This window comes from Platalea leucorodia (genome assembly GCF_965183815.1).
Source record: "Platalea leucorodia genome assembly, chromosome: 1".
NCBI lineage: Eukaryota > Metazoa > Chordata > Aves > Pelecaniformes > Threskiornithidae > Platalea > Platalea leucorodia.
In genome coordinates this window covers 14,760,174-14,784,051 of record NC_138823.1, presented here as the reverse complement: position 1 = coordinate 14,784,051, position 23,878 = coordinate 14,760,174, and the positions used below count along the sequence as shown (strand labels likewise).

The 23,878-nt window shown below is 38.8% G+C and overlaps 1 protein-coding gene across 1 annotated transcript in view; it reads left to right on the top strand.

Moving 5' to 3' along the window:
* The window catches only part of COL14A1 (collagen type XIV alpha 1 chain), a gene marked incomplete at both ends in the record, with an annotated part of 124,128 nt that overhangs the window by 26,938 nt on the left and 73,312 nt on the right, over positions 1 to 23,878 (top strand). Inside the window, 9 exons of the mRNA XM_082318663.1 lie at positions 7,310 to 7,465; positions 8,178 to 8,297; positions 9,726 to 9,890; positions 10,291 to 10,452; positions 11,909 to 12,060; positions 13,069 to 13,198; positions 18,513 to 18,658; positions 19,977 to 20,106; positions 23,307 to 23,446. Of these exons, the coding sequence (XP_082174789.1) occupies positions 7,310 to 7,465; positions 8,178 to 8,297; positions 9,726 to 9,890; positions 10,291 to 10,452; positions 11,909 to 12,060; positions 13,069 to 13,198; positions 18,513 to 18,658; positions 19,977 to 20,106; positions 23,307 to 23,446 (1,301 nt within the window). The remainder of the gene's footprint in view (positions 1 to 7,309; positions 7,466 to 8,177; positions 8,298 to 9,725; positions 9,891 to 10,290; positions 10,453 to 11,908; positions 12,061 to 13,068; positions 13,199 to 18,512; positions 18,659 to 19,976; positions 20,107 to 23,306; positions 23,447 to 23,878) is intronic.

Below are 23,878 nucleotides of genomic sequence, written 5' to 3'. Positions count from 1 at the left end.
CCAGACTCTTCACAGTGGTGTCCAGTCAAAGGACAAGAGGCAGTGGACACAAACCGAAATAACTGTAAATTCCATTTAATCAAAGAAAGCACTTTGTTTTTACTGTGAAGATAGCCAAACGCTGGAGCAGGTTACTCAGGTTGTGCAGTCTCCGTCCTTGGAGACTCTTTAACTTGACTGGACATGGCCCGAAGCAATCTGCTGTAGTTGCCCCTGCTTTGAGCAGGGCAGCTTGACGGGACAGTCTCACGAGGTCCCTTCCTACCTGCACTACCCTGTGATTCTGGGAGTCAGAGATTTTTCAGAATAGGGTGTTCACTCAGACATCTCTGCTAATTAGACAACGGATGAATTGTTACATTTGATTTGAGAGGGCCTGAATTTCATCCCACACTTCTGTGGATTGACACATGACATCCAAAATCAGTGATGCTTCTGAAGATTACTGCATATTTATATTTATACAAGCATATACATTGGTTATATTATGATAACATCATTTCGAGAAATGCTTGAAGGTAAAATAGGGACTTGAATTTGAAAGTCTTCTGCACTGTCACTGTACTGCACTGTCTTTTTTTTTTCTGGCCACAGCATCTTATGTACCTGGATCTGTAATGCTGGGCTCTAATCTAACAGTGTTGTAGCAGTTTGCTTCAACTAATTTTTAATTAGTTCTGTGTTAATGACTTTCATAGATATGCAGCTTGTTCTCTCAGGCAGGCTCTTTTCTGTTGCTTTACCTGTTGTGTTAAAACTGTAACTTAGTTACAAGCTCAGGCCCAGACCAGCTCTTTATCATAGTTTAGAGGGATTTATACATACAGCTTAATTAATGTTGAAGATTTCTGAGTGCCAATTTTGTCTGCAGCCCCCTGATTAACTGCCTTCTAGATGGCCAGAGAAAACTGTCTCAGGGATTTCATGCTTCACTAAAGCAAAGGGAAAAATAACTCTCTTAAATCCTGGTGTATTTGTTACATAGGAATGGTGGATAAATATGACCGTATTAATAAAAAATTATAGTCCTCTGCCTTAAAAAGTCATTTAGACTTTGAGACAGCTGTTTCATTTAAAATATTCATGCACTCAGGTGCAGAACTGAGAGCAAGGAGAAGTAGAGAATTATCACTGTAATCTGCAGAAGGGTTTCTTAGGTTTCATGTACTTTACAGGAGGGTTGTGGACCATCTTCAGTGTAAATCATTATGGCTAAATGGACACAGTATCTTGCCATGTTGAACTTCAGTTTCAGGAAAGATTTCAGCAGTGTGGTTTGTTCTGTGTTGACATATTGCCTGTTGGAAGAGAAATTAAAAGAAATGTTTTGCACTCTCAGTTGAAATGCAGGGGGATTTTTAAACATATTTTTCTATCTAGGTACACAGACCAAGAGAGTTTAGTGTTGCTATTTGGGAAGCTGCTGCAGAGATCAGGTGCTTCAGTGCTGTCAATCAGCAATGGTCTTCCAGAAAACATCACCACTTTCTTTCATGGTTACCCTTTATATTTATTCTGTCTCTCAAGTAAATTAAAAAGTTAAGATGTAGGAAGAAAGTTCTAGAAGTTTTTCTAAGCTAGTGATTGCTTACTGCAGAAGTACAATTATCATTGAGTGTGTATGGAAAGGTGCATAGAAAATGGCTGTATGCTTCCTTCTCTCACACTTGAGAATTATCACTAGTATATGTAGGCAATTAATATATTTTATTAGCTACTGCTTTAATTGGTTTTGTGGCTTTAAATTCAAAAGGTATGCTTTAAACAATAACATTTATTTATTGCTGTGTACTTTTTGAAAGAAGCAAAATTATTGAAATGCAGCATTCACAGTCAAATGTGACATGATTAGACACAACAGATTCAGTAAATCTTAATATTCCTACTCCCCCAAATAAAAAATTTGTAGGCCTGCCAGCTGGGCTATATTAGTTTCCTGGAACAGAACAAGGTGCATGGGAAAGGGCTGGCTGCTTTATTTTATTTTGTTTTGTTTTTTCTAGGGAGCAGGGACAAACTTCTAACCTCTTTGGGCTGCTCTTTCAACCTAATGATGTTCCAACATTTGAGTCCTTCAAATTCAAGCTGTGGTTGGATCTAGTTCAAAGAAAAGCAGTTATGTTGTATGCATTTGTCTGGTTCGTAGCCTGACATATGGACTGTGTTAAACTGAGGTCTAAGAGCAATGATGATATCACCAGCACAGTGCAATAATATCAATGTCAGAAGTGTGGACTAGTGAGTTGCTGAATTTTGGAGCTGAACACTGCCTCACGTCCTTGTATTTTTTTAACCCTTTTTTTTAAAAGAAGTGACATTTTGCTGATGTAGATTTATATTGCCCTTGTCCTCAGTGGTGCTTCTGCTCGGCTGTGGTGCTGTCAGTCACTGTGGAGGACTGACTTTTCTCTGTCATCTGTGCTTTATTCACACGGTATTTTTCAATCACTTCTGTCATCAAGCTTCTTGCCTTTTGTGCTTTGTTACCCCATGAACGAGTCTTCCATTCATACTGTATTATTACTGACCTCTACTTGAACTTTCTTCCTCTCCTTCCACATATATTATTCGACTTTTCCACTGTGACAGGGAGTAAGAAAGGAAACGACATATTGCAGACTCAGAAAGAATTATAGTCTTAACTTCTTCTAGCAGAAGTGGTGTGTGTTTTGGCTCTTGACAATGAGAACAGAGTTTCATACCAAGGAGAGGCAAAATATCAAATGTGTTTCTGCAAAATGTATCATAACTGCATGCAAATTGAACTGGTTCTTCTAAGGCATTGAGTCCTCCCGTGTGGCAGTGCCTGTATTTGCTGCTTCTCCCTTTGCCTTTCAAAGAAATTTCAGAGTAGTAGTATTAATGCCAAGAGTCAAACAGTCACGACTCTAGTCTAAAAATCATAGTTTTGTATTTGTGTCTACGTAAGGCTTGCAGTTTTTTTGGTCAAACTTCTATTTTTTAACATTGCTCACTTGCTCGCTGAATGCATGTGTGAAAGAATAGCAACAAGTTGAAAATGCAGCCTCGGAGAGGTGGTCAGTGTTTGCAGAAGCTTGTAGACCCTGCTTTGTTCTCTGCATCCCCTGTACTGCCAGAGCCCCTCCCAGTCCTCACTCTGCACTCCATTCCCTTCAATAGGACGTCTCAGGGGTCACATTTTGCAGGCTCCAATAACTTTCCCTCTGTCCCAGAAAGTTCTAGCTGGATCTTTTTTTCAATGTTGCCATCATTGGCTTCGCTCTCAGCCAAACTCTGATCATGGGTCTTGATAGTGCTATAGCACTTGCATATTGGAACGGCAAGCCAATGCGTCACCTTTAATGTCTGGGGCCTTGAGGGATCAAAGGCAGGAAACTTCATTTGGTAGATGCAAAATTCCTTCAATGCTGGTTATTCTTTGCAAGATTTCCCTGAAACAAAGGAACTGAAATTCTTGATGGTGATATGACTGTTGGGAATACTGCAGCAGGTTTTCTGCAAATACCTTGTCCTAATACATTGCTGGTAGCCTTTAGTGGTATGCTGGTGTCTTTGGAGGTGAAATTTTGAGCCTATGCCTTCATTTGTGGCATGCAAAAATGAGCAGACCAGGCCCCTTCCTCCTCAGTTAGCTTCCTGGCAGAGTGGCAAGTTCCTTTTGTCAAATAACGCTAGGAAGATTGTTAATTTGTTATAGAAAGTCCATTAATTTTTTTGCTTTCTCCCCATCAAACTCCTCCACCCATTGTAGGTGGATGCAGTGAAGAAAGTTACTGGTGTAAAATACATAAGCTCTTTTTCTGACTTTAGGATGTTTGCAATTCTGTCATTTTCTCTAACCTAAAAGTCGCAGGCTCTGTTGTTGTTTGTTGTGGAATGCAGCCCTTGAAGTAGAATAATGGTATCTACATAACGTTAGGAAACATGATACAAAATTAGGTAACTGGTCTCCTCCCTACTCTCCTGCTCTTGAAACTGGTGAGTATTGTATAACTCAGGGGAAGGTGGTACCTTCGCTCTCACTACTGTTTTCTTGATAACTGAATAAAAGGGAAATATGCACAACCTGATCACAGTATTGTAGGGGGCTAAAACACTGAGTTTTGGAAGACTTTTTTATATGGAATTATATGCTCCTTTAAGAAATGTTTTTGAGAAAATTGCCTGTTAAAGTTACGTTTAGATAGCTGAAATGTTCAAAATTATCCTCAAACCCTATAGGAATTCATGACCATGTATGGTTGTATGGAAAGATTATTGAAAAAGATATTTGCTAGAACTGGTAATGGAAACTGGCTAATTTCTGTGGGGTGTGTAAATTGTTTGCTACACACTGTGTCTTTTAGACTAACTTTATAAACTAGGATGATATGATGTTTGTATTCCTATCAGGTTTTAAAGATTTCTGTACAGGATGTTATTCTGTTTAATATCTCACTGTTGTTTATTCCGTTTTAGGGAACTTTCTACAATTCTATTAAGTACAACAAGGAGAAAGCCTAAGCAAATAGTGCGTGTACAGAAGTAACAAAACCTAAATGTTTTATGCAGAAAAGATTCAACAAGTATCTCCTATCTACGAAGAACGAATCAAATTTTCACATTCTGTGCCATTGCAGTACAATCTTGGATCAAACCACACATGCTATTTTAACAAAAAAATAATTGAATGATACTATTTGCACTGATCTGATGATGTGGAAATAAAATATTGAAAGGAATGCCGTTATTGTTTTCTTTATTCTTCAGGTTTTGCTGCACTGAATGGATTTACTAAAACAAATAAAAGGTTTTATTCACAAAGCCATCGCTACAGGATTACAGAAACCTTATAGGCAAAACTTGTTGATATGAAATGAGTAAGACCTGGGGTACTAACTGGGTTTCATAGTAAGCATAAGATTTTAGAAGTAGAGAAGGGAAATAACAGCCACGCAAATCCTGTTATCCTCATTGGGCTATATGATTAAACTGCTGGGATCATACTGAAAAGGTACATCTGTGCTACAGTACAGCTGCTTGGCTGTGAATCAGGGGTCCAGTTCTATCATTCTTACTGGTGTTGAGTAGCGTTTTACTTTGCCAATAGTTCTTTTGAAGCTTAAGCAGCTAATCGTGGCCAGTGTCAGACTGGCACAATTGAACTGCGTGCTAATGGAGGACAAATACTGTGAGTAATGCAGGCTGATGAACAGGAAGTTCATTTGGCAAAGATATTTAAAACATGAATTTTGCCATGACCAGTAAGTTCCTATTAAATCACAAAACAGATTCCAGTCCCACTGAAATCAAGGGAAGTTTTCCTGTTGACTTCAGTGACAAAGATTTGGACCTCCTTTGGATTTATCTTCCAATTTAAGATCATTTTTCTGATGCTTACTAAATGTTCCCCAGTGTTTATACATTAAAATGTGTTGCCAATTCAAATAGTGTTGTCTTGTACTGTAAAAACTAAAATAAAATATTTGTTTTGGCATCTTTGTTAGTGGAATTTTTGTCATGTGTTTAGAACTTATTCTACCCTGCTAGCTGCACGTAGGAAATGTTCCCTGCTCTCCTAAAAACATTTTTAGTACACGTTTAAGGCATTAACTGTAACTTTATGGATTGGGTTTCTTGCTCAGTGGATTTACACTACAGTATGAACCTAGCTCTTAATTAACCAATTAATTAACCAATTGGTTGAAGGCCTTCTGCACATCAGATTGTTTTTGCCTGTGAGACTATAATTTTGTCTTTAATGAAAAGATTGTCATTAATAACACGGTGTTAAAGTTTTAAGTTACTAACTGTGTGGTTTATTCCCTCTCTGTAACAGGAAAGCTGCTTGTGAGCTAATGCAAACACCTTTTGGATTATTTCTTACTGAATTACTTCTTTTATTTGCTGAGCATCTCTGCTCAAGATCAGTTCATTTCTAACAATGTACTTGGCGATTCCTGTCAGTGCCACCGTAGGTGTTAGTATTCTTTGTCAACTAATTTATGTAGTGGATCCTGAAAAAATCGCTGGTAAAGTTGGGCTGCAGCTCACTTCACTAATCTGCAGGGGTTTTTTTACTGTGTTCAGGGACATGATTTTCATCCCTAAATGGTTTGTGATGATGATACCTTTTCTACTAATACGCTTTGCTTTGACTTTCTTACTTCCATCCCTATTCTATAGTCAATCTGGTGGGGAGTTTGCTATTGTTATACTTCAAACATAAGCTCCTGGTTGGTGTATCTGTGTAACATCACTCATTTGTTTTCCCTCCCTACAATATGGATCCACTATTTCAGCAACCTTACTTTCACAGTCGTGCAGCCACTTCTGTGGGATGTGCCGATTCTTTCTGAGGTTATGGAAACCTCTTCTTTTCTCTTACTTCCCTTCCTGTCATTTTCTCAAACTGAATGTGGCACTTTTGTTTAGGCTTCTCAATTTCTTAAGGATCTGTATCCCTAAAAACCTGGTTGGCTTATCTTGCAATTTGTGTCTGATCTCTACTCCCATTTCCTCTGACTTCCCCATTGGTTAGCTAAACCGGAGAGCCTGCGGGTGTGCAGCTCTGCTAATTCGCATCAGGTCTTTTCTGTTGCTTTTTAAATGCTCTTTTATTTTTGTGTACTTTTCCATATATCTGTAAGACTAAATCTTCATGTGGTGCTAGTTCTCATAGAGATTGTGTATTTGAATCTGAGGTCTTTGCATTTTACCTTTGCTGTATTGAGTGCCTCCTACTTAGGTTTAATACAGCATATTCAATTGACCTTCAGTTTTACTCGAGTCTCCCAGGGTGAGATTCACTTCTAACTTTAGAAGTCTACAAAGGCAGCTAAAGAAGTTTTTCTACTGAGTTGTTGAGATGTATAGAAACACCTGCTTTTCTATGTTGACAATAAAAGGGGTCACGATAACTGTTTTGGATGTCTGAATCGCTAGGTAGCTCTGTCTGCGTTGTCTACGCCTAAGGTTAAGTGTCATGAACTGTATACTGTGTATGTATATTCTTGAGAATGAAAATGAACTGCTGGTTTGATTGTGTTATACGACAGTTAATTTTTTCTTTCTGAAGTATTGTATTTTTAGAAGCAGCATTTCTTTTTCATGGGTCTCCCAACAGTAATTTTGAACAGCTTAATGAAAGAACTGAAGTAGATAATGGCCAAACTCTTCTATTACTGAATTTAGAACAAATATGTTTAGTGATTTTGCTTATTTCTCACTTTGCCCATGGAAGAAAGCTTTAAGTATTAGGCTTAGTGGGAGGAAGAAGGTATAAATTGGTTGAGTTACAATTTTATTGTTGAATTAACAATATTGTTTTCATTTTAATGATTTACAGGAAGCCTGTTTACCTGTAAAACTCCAGCAATTGCAGACATTGTGATACTGGTAGATGGTTCTTGGAGTATTGGCAGATTCAATTTCAGACTTGTTCGACTATTCCTGGAAAATCTGGTTTCCGCTTTCAATGTGGGATCTGAGAAAACGAGAGTAGGTAAGGTGCCGTATTTTTTCTTAATATTTCTGTAGCAATGTAAAAATTTTATGATTTCAGGATAGTTAACAGCTTAATGCTACTTATTTGTGCAAGATTTATCCTCACCTGGAACTAGAACTTCTATCATAAGAAAGTAATGCTGCTGGAATGTTCGTAGTATTTATTCCTGACAGTTTACTGTGATACTCAGCTTAAGTAAACTCTAATGCAATGTCAGGGGAAAAGAAAAAACAGTGGAAAAAGTCTTATTGACTTCAGTCAGCATTAGATCAAACCCTTGCAGTTTAATTTTCAGAGGAAGAACGCCAGTGGATGGCTTTTCTCATGGTTTAAACTGGCTCAAATGTTATATTTCTGTTCTGCTACTTGTATTTTAGTCTGTTCAAAAGCATATTAAATAAAATTGTTCTTTTTCAAAAAGCAATTTCTTGGAATCTTACTAAACTCTGAAAAACTTGTGTACTCCTCCTCATTTACTTTCTTTAGCACTTGTAAGAAAGGCTTTGAAATACGTTGAGGAGTTGCCACTAAGAACAACTTTATACTGTTTTTTTGCCATCAAGCAATGCAGTTTTTCTAGTATGGTAGCAAAGCTACTTGTAGTAAGCTTACTATGGTAAGCTGTTGGTAACCAAGTATATAAAACATGGACACTTGAAAAAAAAATGCTTTATTGTCTAATGGATTACCTTAATTTCTGGTTCTTTAGGTCTTGCACAGTACAGTGGTGATCCCCGAATTGAATGGCATTTGAATGCCTATGGCACAAAAGATGCTGTTTTGGATGCAGTCCGTAATCTACCGTATAAGGGAGGGAATACATTAACAGGTACAGTGTATGTTTTAGCTTTTGCCTTTTATTAAAGAACATATTCTGCTGCACAGATTAAGAAGTGTTAGTGTTTATTATGAAGGGTAAAAAGGATAGGGGTTTTGCAGTGTGCTAATAGCTTTATCCAATGTCAGTGAAGTCTTTTCTGAAGTGCTTGTCTCATTGACTTCACTGGGAATCTTTCTGGTCAGGACAAGGTCTCATAAAAAAAGTGTACATGAACTCTCAGTGCTGGAAGTAAAATCTTTTACCTGCTAGGAAGAAAATGCAAAATCCATTCATAATGTTCACTCACGGAGTTTATTCTGGGGAAGGAAAGAATGTTGTTTTAATATCTGACAACTGGCAATAGTAACTTTTCAAATGATCACCTGGGGCTTTTAGGTTTCCATTGACCTTTTAGTAGTTAGAGCACTGAAGCCTCAGAAGACACTTATTGATGGATAAATGGGGGATGCCTGTCAACCTTGGAAAAATACAGTCTCTGAATACAACTGCAGTATCATCAAAGCAGCAGTTAGTAATATTGGCTTTCTTGCCAGGAGAATGATATATCCAAAGACCCAGACATGGCTTTAAGTAAATTGCTGCCTGCCTTTTTTTTTTTTTTTTTTTTTTTTTTTTTTGGCATAGAGGGAAGGGCAGAAAGAATGTGAAAGATTCTCCTTCTCTTCTGCAACAGCTTTTACTTTGGTAGAAGGAGTGATTGGTGTGGGACAAAGGACAGAATGACTCAAGTATGATTCCAGGAATGAGATTACTGTGAGGTAGCAAGTAGTAAATTATCATTATTATTTTATATGGATGTTAGAAGAAGGTGAGCTAGGAACCTTTACTGTGGGGGACTTAAGAGAGTTTTCAGATGGGTTCTCATTGTGACATATAAGTTTGTCCTGAAGAGTTGTTGTTCTTCCTTCACTTTAAATAATTAGCAGTTTTAAAATCAGATTCTCCCTCAGCTTTATTTAAGCTCCTTTTTTCCCCCAGCTTCTAAAGTGGAAAGAACAAACAAACAAACAAATTAAAGTCAGATTGTATGTAGTATGGGGATTTACTAAGCTATCCAGAGTATGTGCTTTCATATAAGCAAGGTAGGTAGAAGGAGAGGGGACTTCCTATTCTAAGTCTGTAGAATAAGAAAGAAAAGATGATGTGTGCACAGGAAGATCAATTTAGGTTTCCATAGCTGGTTTAAAATACATTGATTGATCAAAAGGCTGCTAAAGATTAACGTCACCTTCTCTGTGGTTCAGGTTGCTTGTTGGAATTGAATCTTTCAGTAAATAAATTCTTCTTTTATACTTACTGTTCATTAAAAGTTTTCTCAGGATTTTTAAACTGAGTGGAAAGACAAGCACTGTGATATTAGCAAAATTAATGGACATTTTTCCCTCTTAAAGTCTTTTAAAATCTTTCCCTTTTCAGGTCTTGCCTTAACTTACATTTTGGAAAACAGCTTTAAGCCTGAAGCAGGTGCAAGACCTGGAGTATCTAAAATCGGTATACTGATCACTGATGGGAAGTCCCAAGATGATGTTATCCCTCCTGCTAAAAACCTACGAGATGCTGGCATTGAGCTGTTTGCTATTGGTGTGTATTCTGCCGTATCCATATATTGTGTCCCATTATACTCTGGTGTATTTGTATCTGTTGCCCTCTATATTAAGGAAGTGCTCTTTTCTGTCTGTATCAGTAAGTAGCATCATTAATTTAAATCTTCTTTAATATGTTCTCCAATTCATTGCTTCTATAACTGGAATTTAGCAGTATACATGGATGCTACTTTATCAGGAGACAGCTGAAAAAATGCCAGTTATGCTGGCAGAAAATAACGTCTTGAAGTAACATCTTAACAGAGCAATCTGTAGTTGCTCATTAAAACAAATAGAAAGAATTGGATTTTAGTGATTTTTTTATCAATCCCTGCGCATACAAGATTTTTGTTCTTTTTTATTGCAAATGTTTTCTTTATTTTTCTTTCCAATGAAAGGTGTAAAGAATGCAGATATAAATGAACTCAAAGAGATTGCCTCTGAACCTGACAGCACACACGTCTACAACGTTGCAGACTTTAACTTCATGCATACCATTGTTGAAGGTCTTACCAGAACAGTGTGCTCACGAGTAGAGGAACAGGAAAAGGAAATCAAAGGTGAATAAGAAACAAGATCTAATGGTAACTTAATATGAACTTACAGCTACAAATCCTATTGCAAATACCTGCAGTTCTAAGCTGGCTTCTGGCACTTGACTCATGCTGTATATTCTTTTGCTCACAAGAAAGTACATTGTCAGGGAAGTTATCTTTCTAGGTATGTTTTATTCTTGCTTTGATATCTTTGATCTTTTGCTCTCTGTCTTTGATAGTGGTAAATATTGTGGTATTTGGTAGTACCAAAAATACAAAAATGTACATTCATTCTGCTGTAACTATTTCCAAGTGGTGGGTAAGGAAAAATTTTTAAAAATACACAGGTTTGGGGATGAATTACTTTAACAGCTGCACTTGGAATTGTTATGTTTGTGCTGTGATTTCCATCTCCTAACTTACTGGTTTTATTGTCTCATAAGTTTTCAAAATTTTCAACTATTAAGGTTGTTTTGTCCCTTTCCGATGATGGATTTTTTTTTTTTCTCTTTCTTATTTAATACACAAAGAATATATTTCAGAGCATAAGAAAAGATGGCGGTGAAGAAAATTGTTCATATATAAAAAAAACCTTCTCTGACTACAATATTTTTTTCCTTTTCTGAACAAAAGAAATGGCTATGAAAAAACATTGCAATTTGTCAGAGAAACAGTCCTACCTGAGGAAATTCTTTCTGAAAGGCTTCAGTGGATTTTGTTTGTATTGCTTTGTTTGTGATTCTGTAATATCACAGAAATGCTGAATGAATTTTCAATAAGCTTGTAATATATATCAGTAAGGCTGTCTTTACACATATTTCTACCTGTACAATGAAAAACTCTGTATTAGTAAGGCCTCATTCCATTTTTTTTTCCCCTTTTATTCACTTGGAAACTGGAAGAAATACAGAATATTAGCTGTGTCTTTGGGGGGGGGAGTAAGCAGTCAGTTGGGAAATTGAGAGGGAGAGGATGGAAAAACCATAAAGATGAGACATCTTTGTGGAAAGGAATGATTGCCAGAGAAGATGACCATTCACTACATCTCTTCAATCTGCTGACAGGCAGCATATCAGTTTCCAACCTGCAGAGGAGCACAGGAGATCACAGCTGTAGATGTACTTGGATGTTTTTCATGACTGGGAGGAAGGCAACCTGAAAAAAAAAACCCAAACAAACCAGAAAGAAAGGGCTTGAAAGAGTGGTAGGAGGAAGGACAGGGAAGGCTTAGTTTTGTATTTTTGTCTCTTTTGTAGAAAGGTTTATGAAAGAACAGGGAGGCTTAGTCCCAGTGAAAACTCCATGTGCAGTACTCATTATTAATTCTTTGTTTCCATTGAAAATGACCTAAATAAATGTGGAGTAGTCAATTATTTGATTTTCTGATGAGGAGCGATCTTCGGAGCTTCAGCAAATACAACAAACCAAATAATTATTTTGCAGAGGGGAATAAAAAAAATCTGTGTTGTCTCTAACCTAGGAACAATTGTTGCTTCACTTGGGGCTCCTTCGGATTTGGTCACATCTGAGGTAACAGCTAGAGGATTCCGGGTTAGCTGGACCCATGCACCAGGCAAAGTGGAAAAATACAGGGTTGTGTACTATCCCACTCGAGGAGGACAACCGGAAGAGGTAATAGGAGGAAACCTTCCCAGAAATTTTCAATACAACGGCAAGAACTAACCAGACAGAAAATCCATGGTCTTATTTAAATCTACCCTGAAATTCCCTATGTGGGCTCTGAAGCCCACTACAGAAAGGAGATATGGTCACGTTGGATGGTGGTGAAGGTTAGGTAGTAGCCAGGCTGCTTTTCTGACACATAATTTAAGGTAAATGTGCTATAACAATGAGCACTTTTGGGGGGTGGGGTGAACTGTCTGCATTTTTGCTTACACAGACGGTTACTTGAACCAATTCTATAGACTTCCCCTGCACCATTCTGTTTACAAGAACAGAAGAGGTAGGAGCTGATGGGAAGCCTGATTTTCAGTTCTAAGGAAAAATAATTCATAAAAGGAAGATGACACGGGTGTATATTTTGGGACGTCTACAATGGGTAATTGAAAATTTGGAGAGAGGTGTTTATTTGAATAGGATTTAGGCATTTTGGAGACAGGAAAAATGCAGTAGAACAAGCTTTTGACTTCAGCTGACAACTTAAAAAATTGAAGGGAAGGGCAGAAGAGCAAAAGGATTTAACTAAGGATATATTTTATTTCTTTTTGTACTAGGAGCTTGTTTAGCGTGGATATGTATTAATGTCAATTTGAAGTACTGTGTGTGTACATATGTAATACTAAAGGAATATTTATGATGATGTAGTAATTATATCAAAAAGTGCCCAATATACACTCTCAAACTGTATTCCATACACTTTATTTATCTAAGCAATTCCTTTGTTCTAAATGGCTACTTACATCAGCTAAACATTTTGATTATGTATATGGTTGCTGTTCTTTTTTCAGATGCCTTACTGTACATAAAGGTAGCAAAAGCAAATTTGGTTTATGAATTGAACTTTAGTACATTGGTTCCTAGATGCCAGAGTAAAAATGGCATGAAAGAAGGATTGATTGATTTGATGGTAATATAGTTAGTTTGCTTTATGTGTATTTAGTTGAATTTTCTTGTAAACAGGTTGTGGTAGATGGAAGCCTATCAACAGCAGTTCTGAAAAACCTGATGTCTTTAACTGAATACCAGATAGCTGTATTTGCTATATACTCAAATGCTGCTAGTGAGGGCCTCCGTGGAACTGAAACTACACGTAAGTATCCTTATCTTGTTTGTTATGGATTTGACTGTCTGCATTTAATCAGACTGTGTAAGCGCTAGTCTTTGTGAAAAAGAAATGCAGAAGGGAGTCTTTTTCAATTTAGCTTCTTTTAATCCATTTGCCTTAAATTAATTTCTGTTTGAATTAATTCTGGGCTAAGCTCCTAAGTCCAAATGCTCTGTGGATATTTAAACACTGAGCAAGGTTTTATCTCTGGGCTGAACTTTGAAGTTGGTTTATTGAACCCTAAATTAGAACATTCCTACACTTTGGGTGTGAAGTTAAGCTTTATAAATTAGGTTTGTGGCTGAAGATGATCTCATGAGTGCAGGATTAGGTGGGACCAGAAATACCTGCACGTGATTCCCACCAGGGCCAAAGATTTCAAGGTAACTTCTGTAAGTTCCTTTCTTAATGATTCAGTTATTTTCTGTCTGTAAAATGATGACTTGGGATATTGTTAGAAAGACTACGTTTACAGTTTTGGGTTCTATAATGAAAACTATACTTGTACCTGAGATAATGTGCTGCTATTGATCATATCAATTTTATGCATTTGTATACAAAATACAGTTACTTTTTTAGTAAATATGACAGATATTAGGAATGGAGGTAAAGAGTAACTTTTTAGTTCAAACTAGGAGCCAGGAAGTCAATATGTGATGTATCAGTCTCTGATATCTGCTGGAAGAGCAACAGAGCAGGGCTCAAGCAATCTAGAAGATTTCTACAGTGCTTTGACAACAGCTTCCTGATGCAAGTGATTGAGGAGCCAGCAAGAGAAGGTGCTGTGCTGTAGCTGATGCTTAAAACCAAGGAAGAACTGATGAGGGAGTTCAAAGTCACAGGTAGCCTTGGCTGCAGTGACTATGAGGTGGTGGAATTCAGGATTCTAAGAGGAGGGAGGAGTGCAAAAAGCAGGACCAGAACTCTGGATTTCAGGATAGCAGTCTTCAGTCTCTTCAGAGACGTGCTTGGAAGAATCCCAAGGGATATGGCCCTGGAGAGAAGAGGGATCCAGAAGAGCAGCTTGATACCCAAAGATCACATCCTACAAGCTCAAGAAAGGTCCATACTGACAAGTAGGCAATCAAGCAAAGGTGACAGGAGGCTGGCATGGATAAGCAAGGAACTCCTAACAGAACTCAGACATAAAAAGGAAGTGTATAAGAGATGGAAGAAGAGGCAGATGACCTAGGAGAAACATAGAGTTCCTGTCTGATCTTGCAGGGGTGAGTTTAGGAAAGCCAAGGCCAACCTGGAGCTGAGTCTGACAAGGGATGTGAAGAGCAACACGAACGGATTCTACAAGTGCCTAAACAGTAAAAGGAAGACTGAGGAAAACATGGGCCCACTCCTGAATGTGACAGGGGACCTGGTGACAAAGTGGAAAACACTGAGGTACTCGGTGCCTTCTTTGACTCAGCTTCTACTGGTTAAAATGGCCTTCAGAAATCCCAGGCTGCTGACATCACTGGGAGAGTCTGGAGAAAGGAAGACTTACCCTCATTTGAGGAGCACCAGTATAGGGAGCTCTTAAGCAAACTGGACACACAGAAGTCTGTGGAACAGGATGGGCTGCGCCTGTGAGTGCTGAGGGAGCTGGCTTATGTCACTGTGAGGACAGTCTCAATTATCCTTGATAGGTCATGGTGACTGGGAGAAGTTCCTGAAGACTGGAAGAAAGCAAGTGTCAGTCCTTTGTGAAGCAGGATCTGGGGAACTACAGGCAGGTTCATTGTCACCTCAATCCCTGGGAAGGTGATAGAGCAACTAATCCTCGAAACCTTTTTCCAAACACATGAAGGACAAGGAGGTGATTGGAATTAGTCAGCATGGATATATGAAGGGGAAAACATGTTTGACCTCATGCAGTTCAACAAAGGGAAGGGCAGAGTCCTGCCTCTGGGGAGGAATACCCCATGTGTCAGTACACACTGGGGGTGACCATCTGGAAGGCAGCTCTGCAGAGAAGGACCTGGGGGTCTTGATAAACAGCAAGCTGGCTGTGAACCAGCAATGGTTCCTTTCTCCTGAATTGCATTAGAAAAGGATTGCCAGCAGGTTGAGGGAGCTGGTTCTTGCCCTGTGCTCAGCACTGGTGAGACCACACCTGGATGCTTGGTCAAGTGCTGGGCTCCCCAGTACAAGAGACATGTGGACTTACTGGAGTGAGTCCAGTGAAAGGCCACAAAGATGATTAAGGGCTTGGAGCATCTTTCATAAGAGGAAAGGCTGAGACAGCTATGGCCGTTCAGCCCGGAGGAGAGAGGGCTCAGGGTGATCTTAGTGATGTGTAAAAATCCCTGATGGGAGGAAATGAAAAAGAGGGAGCCAGACCCTTCTCAGTGGTGCCCGCTGACAGGACAAGAGTCAATGGGCACAAATTAAAAACCCATGAAATTAAATCTGAACAGAAGAAGGCACGATTTTATCGTGATGGTGGTCAAACATGGGAGTAGGTTGTCCACAGAGGTTGTGGAGTCTGCATCTCTGGAGATATTTAAAACCCAACTGGACACGGTTCTGAGCAACCTGCTCTAGCTGACCCTGACTGAACAGCGAAGTTGGTTAGACTAGACGATTTCAAGAGATGCCTTTCATCCTCGATGCTTCTTTGATTCTGTGTCAGTGCTAATCTTCCCAATCTGAAAAGAATATAATATATCAAATAAATTTATTTGAGACTTCTGTTTTAGTCTCAGTCTCCCAAAATGTCATCTCCAGCCATGTTATACCCCATAACAGGGTGTTAGGACCTGTTTAATTTCTTGAGGCAGAAAGAACAGAGCCACATACTGAGCCAACAGGATTGTTTCATATTACACCTGGTATTCCTCTGAAATCACCTAGTCAAGTTCTGACGGAGCCCTGCCCTGCTGGCTTTCCGAGATCTGATCAGATCGCACCCCAAGGTCATGCAGCATCAAGCATTTTATCCATCTGTCTTTGATAGTGTCTTGGAAGTAGTAGTCTGACATGTGCAAGTATTAATCACTCCACATGATAAAATACCTGCAGTTTGAAAGTATTTTTTACTATCCTAATGGCGAACTATGGAAAATTGTAGTTTGCATTCCTGCCTTTGGGTGAGATACTGACAGATTAAAATAGCCACCAATCTCATTTGTTCATATAGAACACTGAAAATAGCTTACAGGTATGTGAAATCTAAACAGACACATTCAATATGCATAACATACAGAAAATTAGAAAGATTTCTGATTTAATAGTTACTTCTAACTTGGAATAAATATGAAATGCATTCACATTTTAATTTGCTGCAAATATATTTTTACCTGTTTTAGCTTATTCCAGGTGTTTTTTAGTAGGTTTAATTTATCCCTATGTTACCAGAGTATTAGGATGCTCTGGTAACTGTCCAAGATGCAAATCAGCATTATCTACTGGATATTTATATTCGAGATTCTGAGCTCTTCAGTTGAAAATTCCAGTAGAAAGCACCACTTGTTTAATTGCTAGTCACCTCTTCGTTAATTATTATTTATATTGCCAGAGTATCTAGGAGTTCCTGTTGAGAGTTAAAATATGAGTCATAAGTTAGACTCAGAGGATACTTTTGTTGTAGATTTTTAGAATCAAAATAAGGAAAAGGACAGGTAATGGATACTCTCTCTGTGATCCTAGCACAGTTTGAATAGGAATGAGACAATGTGGTAGAAAGTGCCTTCAAAATATCTTAACATGTAGTTTCTTTCTGTGGATATCAGAGGTCTGAGTGGACATCTGAGGGAGGGGACTGAAGTACATTTGAAATTGTTTATGGGTAGTTTCTCCCTTTAATTAGAGGAAGCATGGAAATTCATGGGAATATAAGTCAACAAATCAACAAGGGTTTAAATAGGATGGAGGTAGGCTGTGAAAGGTTTGGAAGTGAAGATAGATGGGTAACCTGGAAGTGGAAACCTAAAGAGAGGCCTGGGTTGCAGTTTTGCCCACGTTTACAGACCTGAACAGCAGACTGAGTGAACAGCCTCAATGAGCAAGAAAGGACGAGGCTGGCATGTTTTTATGTGGGAAGTTAAGAGCTCTGTTAGAGCTCGTTGAACAAAACGTGATAGATATACTACTCCTTGGAGAAGTCAGCTAGACAGGCTGCAATCTTTGTTTGGACAAGGAGATTAGAGAAGCTCTGTGAATTTTTAGCATTGTCATTAGAATTGGTTGCTGAATCTGTGTTTGCAGATCAGATTCTTCAGAAACATGCAAAGCAGAGCTTTGTAGAGGCTTAACAGTCTCTCTGAGTTCCTAATAGGAAAGGTTTGATATCAATTACTAATTGCCTTCTGTTTTTTTCAGACCCTTTGAGTCATTTTAGGGACTATTCTCAGTGTAGGAGTTCCAAAGGTGCAGCCAAAGTTCCCTTATATCTCTCCAGTGACTGGATATTTTGGTGGGATCCATCAGTGATGTAACAGCAGTGGAGAGGCCTTGGGATGTTATTCTCTGAGAGGAAGAAAGTGAGGACAATCAGAGAAGTGCAAAATGCTACTCTAAAGAGTTACAGAAATACAAAGAAATATTCAGGAACCTAGACTGGTGCTATGTTCTGGTACCAGTGTCTTAAATTCGCAAGTAAACCTCCCAATAATGTTTGAATTTCACTCGGCCTGCTTAGTTGTACTCACCAGGTTAGCATTCGCCATAATTTGCAACGGATGATCTTGCCTACATTTGCATAATCCCACTGACACAGGCCTGGGAGCCAATTTGCATGGTCCAGGCCTTAAACACACAACAGTTTGTAGTCAAAATATTTTGACGTGCACAACACGCTCATTCAGGGTTTCCTCCAGGGTGTCCTACCTCATGGCTCTCTCTCCCACGCTCTCGCTTGGGAGCTATTGCCAGAAAGAGCCACCTCTGGGGACTACTGCTTGTTCCTGATAGCAACCGTACCCATTCTTTGCTGGCGAGTGGTCATCCTCCTGCAGCTTAGGGAGAAGGAAGGGTGAGACCTGAACAGAGTGATTTGGTGCTTAAAAGAGCAGAAATCCTCCCACTTGAAATGTTCAAAGCCATTTAGGACAAAGAGCTGAAATGCTTTGTATGGGGTAACTCTGCCCTGGCGTTGGAATCGGTTAGGTCATCATTTCCTTGTTTCTCTAATTCTGCGTTCTTTTATGTACTAATCAGTTCTTCATAGTTGTGGCATACAGACAGCACTTCCACGCCTGGAGATAGCTATATTCCTTTGTGTTTCCTGGGGTAAAATAAACTGTTTGAAAAATAGCTGGTTGTTCAAGTGAGACAACTGAAGTGTCTGTCTCTTGTTCCACTGTAGTTGCCTTGCCAATGGCATCGGATCTGCAATTGTATGATGTGTCACAGAGCAGCATGAGAGCGAAGTGGAATGGAGTAGCGGGTGCCACAGGCTACATGATCCTGTATGCTCCCCTCACGGAAGGACTGGCAGCAGATGAGAAAGAGGTGATGTATTGAGCTTTCATTTGAGTAGCAGTTATTCAAAAAATAAATCTTTTAAAGAATAAACTAGTACATGGCCTTTAACCTCCCACTTGATCAGCAAACACTTTTTTTTTCCATGACTGCCTCAAGTATTGTATGTGTTACAGACTACGAATAAAGTGCAAGTACCAGTTAATTATTTTTATATGCCATTGCCATAAAAATGCAACAATTTCAGCTGTATTAAAGTGACTCTTTTGAAATGATATATGAGATGATACTGTGTCATCGTATAAAATTAACAGGAAGAAAAAATAAAGTAAAACTAAGATATTTTCTAAGTGTATTATCAGAAGAATACGAAGTTTAGCCTTTGTTCTCATCAGGACCTTTAAAGTAAATAAAATTTGCAGATGTGATATTTATTGGTTTTCTTTTAGTTCTGTTCAACTTTTATTTTTAAATTTTAAAAGAAAAGTGATTTTTGGAAGGTATTTTTAGAAGGAAAAGAAGGGTGGGACAAGGTAAAATCCAGTCTTCTGTCACTAAAATAGTAAAAACAGTAGACTTTTCTAAAGTTGCTAGCATAGTTCCAGTGGAACTTCCGGTCTGGGATTTAAAAGTTTTGAGGCTCAAGTTTCTATATGTATAGTTAAGATTATGTACAACATCTCTGTTCAAGCACGAACATTAAAAAGCATGCAGGGGCATGCGAACTTGTGGAGAGTGTGGGAAGCTACTGAAAGCTCGCATAGACTTGTGCTCTCTGCTAAATGAGTGTCTGTCAGCACATAATTCTGTTAAAAATGGGGCCTCCCTGAAACCTAGCTGATTCGGGAGGACTGAGCCTTACCCTGAAGAAAGACTTTTTTTCAATAAATAAGTCAGTCCATGTTCATGTGGCTCTCAGTGGAGAGGTGGAGAAGGAAAATGATACACACCTTAAATAGCAAGAAATCTGAACGTCAATGTGCACGGAAATCAATTTCTCCTATGAAATTTCAGTCGTGTGACCAAAGATGAAACAAGGCGTAGCTGGGAATGAAAAGATCTTAGTAGCTGCACATTCTAGAGAGGACTATTTTGTCATTGCTAATGTGACTAGTTACTTTTAAAGTCCTCTTACCTGTATGTTGGCTTTTGGCTTTTTGACAATTTTGTTCTTTTGATTATTGTGCAAAATCCCAAAATCTTGGGCCAAACACTGCAGGCACAGTATCAGACAAATACTCAGCAGAGCACTTGATCACATATCTAATTTCAAGTATGTAAATAGTATTCTTTCCCATTGTGAGCTAATTCGGAAATAACGTGTCTTTTTTATTCGTGATGTTTTTAGATAAAAATTGGGGAGGCCTCAACAGATCTTGAGCTGGATGGACTATTGCCAAATACAGAATATACAGTCACAGTTTATGCCATGTTTGGAGAAGAAGCTAGTGATCCCCTTACAGGACAAGAAACTACATGTAGGTAGCACATATCTATATTCACTTCAGTGTTAATAAAACTTCAGAATAGTCTTTGCACATATTAGAGCACACATCTAATTTTAAAATCTGATTTGAATAGTCCGTAGGGCAAGATCTTAACTGTACTTGTTTCTCAGTGCGAATACTTAATTTATAGAGGCTGAGGATGTGAGTTTCTACAAAACTGCTTGGTTTTGGAATAGAATTGTGAACTCTTCTCTCTTGTTGGTAGTGGTGCTATCAATATCCCTGGTGATCTTGGTGGAACCACTGACAGTTTTCTGAACTTGCTGAAGGTGAATGAAGGTCACCACGCAGAGCTAAATCAAGACTGCTCTGTTTAGCCTCCTGTAGCCAGAGAACCAGGTGTGTGTGGGAGCCTGCTCAGATGCAGAAGTTCATTCCTCTGGCTCAGTAGTAGTACAGACAGAAAAGAAGCAAAGAGAAGGTTTCTGTCCAACCCCTGCTGCCTAACATCTGGTAAACGAAGGGTTGGAACGCACCTGTGCACTCATGATAGATGATGTGTTTTTAATAAGCAGCAAGAGTTTTGCCAGCTAAATTCTGTCCTCTGCTAACTGTACACAGCACTGAATGTCAGCTCTCTAAATAGCCTCGCCTCAGCATTTGGAAGACAAAGGAATTGAAAATAAGTGATTGTGCTGCTGGGATATATCTGGGACTGTATTCAGTGACATCTCTATTGCTCCCAGCAGTGGAGTGATTGCTTCCTCTTGTTTTGTGCTCCTGGCATGAGTAAGCCAGTGTGCAAGTGACTTACACTGAATAGGTGAGAGAAGTTCAGGCATGCGAGTGCTAAGAAAAAGAAGGGCCAGACCAATTGCTTGTAAGGTCAGCAAGTAATGGTGGAAGAAGCTCTAGGAATGCTATTTGAACTGGCTCATCTCTGAGAGGACGGTTGTAGACAGACAAGCACCAATAGCAAACTACTGCAATCTGGGCGTGTTTGTGGGCTTGAAATGAGAGTAGGAGATTCTTAACACTTGGAGAATCAAATCTTTGGCTCTTTGTCCCTCTGTCCCTTTCTCCCTCTCTTTGTCTCTTACTCCTTCTCCTTTCTTCCCCCCCCGCTCCCCCAGCTTTTGGTCGATATCTGCCCAATATCTGGTTTTCATTTATCCTAAACAGTAGTTTATGTAGCTTATGACTGTGCCAGCTTGAATTCACTTCACGTCGTATGATCTTGGAGGCTGCATAGCTCTAAACCTGGCTAACACATTGGGTGGAAGATCACATGCAAATTCCAGATACATTGGCACAAGCTGAGGATTCATGACTGCGGTGTTTGATCACAGAAGCTAGTAACATATGTTAGTCAGCCCATCATCACTGCTGTTACCAGACCAGAATAAAAAAAAACCAACCTAACTACCCTGCAACCTTCATTTATTTTTAGGGTGACTCAATGCAGCCAACTCTGACTGGTCTTTAGCACTGTAATATGAAAGAAGATTGATTTCAACCTTCCATATGCAGCTATTCAAATAAGCCCTCTTCTAACAGGCTTGGATTGATCAGGCAGTGGGGCAGTCTGGGAGGAAAGCACAGCTGTCCCACATGGTCAGCGTTCAGTGGTACTGTCTTCCCTGTCCTGATTCAGATTTAAGCTACTTTTTCTTTTTTTTTTTTTTTTTCAGTGTGATTATTTCTGGCTTCCAACTAATGAATAGGCTACCTCATATTTTTTTACTGGAGCGTATATCTGCCTGGAGAGTGATCTGCCTAATTTGCAGTAGTATTATGTGTAGTATCTGGTATTCTGTATTTAGTAAATAATATTATTCTACACACTGTATCATCTCAGTTACTGTAGCAAAACCTTTCTCTGTGCCAAACAGAGGCATGATCAGCAAGCTCATTCTGTGGTGGGGTTTCTTTTTGGGGCCAGGATTTATCCAAGACTCACTGTAAATGTCACGTAACTCTGGCAGCAGGACTGCCTGTCTGGTTGAGAGAAACGTTGTCAGGAGGTTGGTTCCAAAAGGAAAGAGCTGAGACTGAAGCATTTTGTGGTATGGCCTGGATGGTGAAATGAAGTGCATTCCACGACTGACAGAAAGTAGAAAGGAAAGCCAGCACGTGATACTCCCTTCACTAGACTCTGAGGAATATATTGAATGCCAGAAAGTGTGGCAAACCCATCTAATACAATTCCAATGTGTTCCTGTCTTCTCTTTCCTCATAGCCAAGTTAACTTGACTGTTCCTAAGCTGGTTAGGTGTTTGCTTGCAGATTCTGAGTCAATAAATGACCCGACTAAAGATCCCACATAATATAATGGGTTTTTTATCTTTTGCTTTTTCCCCCTGTGCTCTTGTGTGAGGGAGGCAGCTTCTGAAGTGCTGATATTTATCCGTCCACATGGATTGGTGATGAGTGTGTGTGTGAAGGCAGGATGCATAGAGAAAGGTTTCACAATTCAGAGGAAATTAGCAGATGTTGGGCTAACGCAGAACTTACTGCTGTGAGTAACAGAGCACAAATTGCTTTCTCTGGTGTGAAAGAAAAAGCGGATACAGTCTGAGACTCTCTTGCATGACCTCGTTTTCCTTCAGCTCATGACAGTCAAGGAATATGTAGTATATAAATATGGCTTTAACTGGAGTTGCTGTTAGGAAACAGCTTCTTTGTGTAATAAAAGAGGAAAGGTTAAGCAGAGGTAAAAAAAAATAGCATCTTTGGAGATCTTCTGAGCTAGTTATGCTTTTGGACAAACTTACCCTTATGTCAGGGACTTTCAGGATTCAGAAAGTTTTTTTGCCAAAATACTATTGTCATGAAATATTTTGCTGCGATACTCATAGAAAACAAATGCATATAGGATAAAGATCTAGTTGAATTAAATTACTTTACAAATACAAACACAAATTTATTGCAAGTATTGTGTAGGTTAGATCTTGCTATGATATCTGCTATGAACAATAATGTAATTTCTTTCTTTTTCAGTATTAGTTGAGATGTACTTAGCAAGACTGAAAGTTCTGTTTCAGCAAACAGCTGAGCCATTTTACCTGCCTTTTAGTACTTGTGTAGCTCTATTGATCTAGGTCTTTTAATATAAATATTGGTGATATAAATTTTTGAATGGAAAATGTGCTATTTATTTTCAAGACATGAAAAAATTCACAGCTAAAACCTGGAATCACTGTCATGGTTTTCTCTCTTTCCTTTTCAAGTGCCTCTAAGTCCACCAGCAAACTTGAAATTTTCTGATGTTGGACACAGTAGTGCAAAGCTAACATGGGATCCTGCTTCCAAAAATGTAAATGGCTATCGCATCATGTATGTTAAAACAGATGGAACAGAAACCAATGAGGTAAATTATTAGCATCTCTCTTCCCTTAACCAACCTCAGACCTCCCTGAAGAAGAGGTTACATGCTGCCGCACATAAACTGAAGGAAACTACTCAAGTGAACAATGGTTTGTAGGTGCAGGTTCTTGACTAAATGTATGATATGGAAATATTTATTCTTGATTCAGTCCAGATAACCGGTCTTTCAATACATCGTACATCATGGACTCAAGCTCATTCAACAAGACTATCTGAAGGCTTTGCCACATTTTCTTAACATTTATTGCTTTAATTATATATTGAATACTTGTTTCCTAGAAACAGGATTTGGCTTGAACAGAATGATAAGATGATACCAAGATGTTCTAACTTAGACTCTTGCATTTAATAATTCATTTATGCAATATTTAGTTATGCTTGTTACTAAAGGTGCTTTATAATAGCTTTTAGCAGC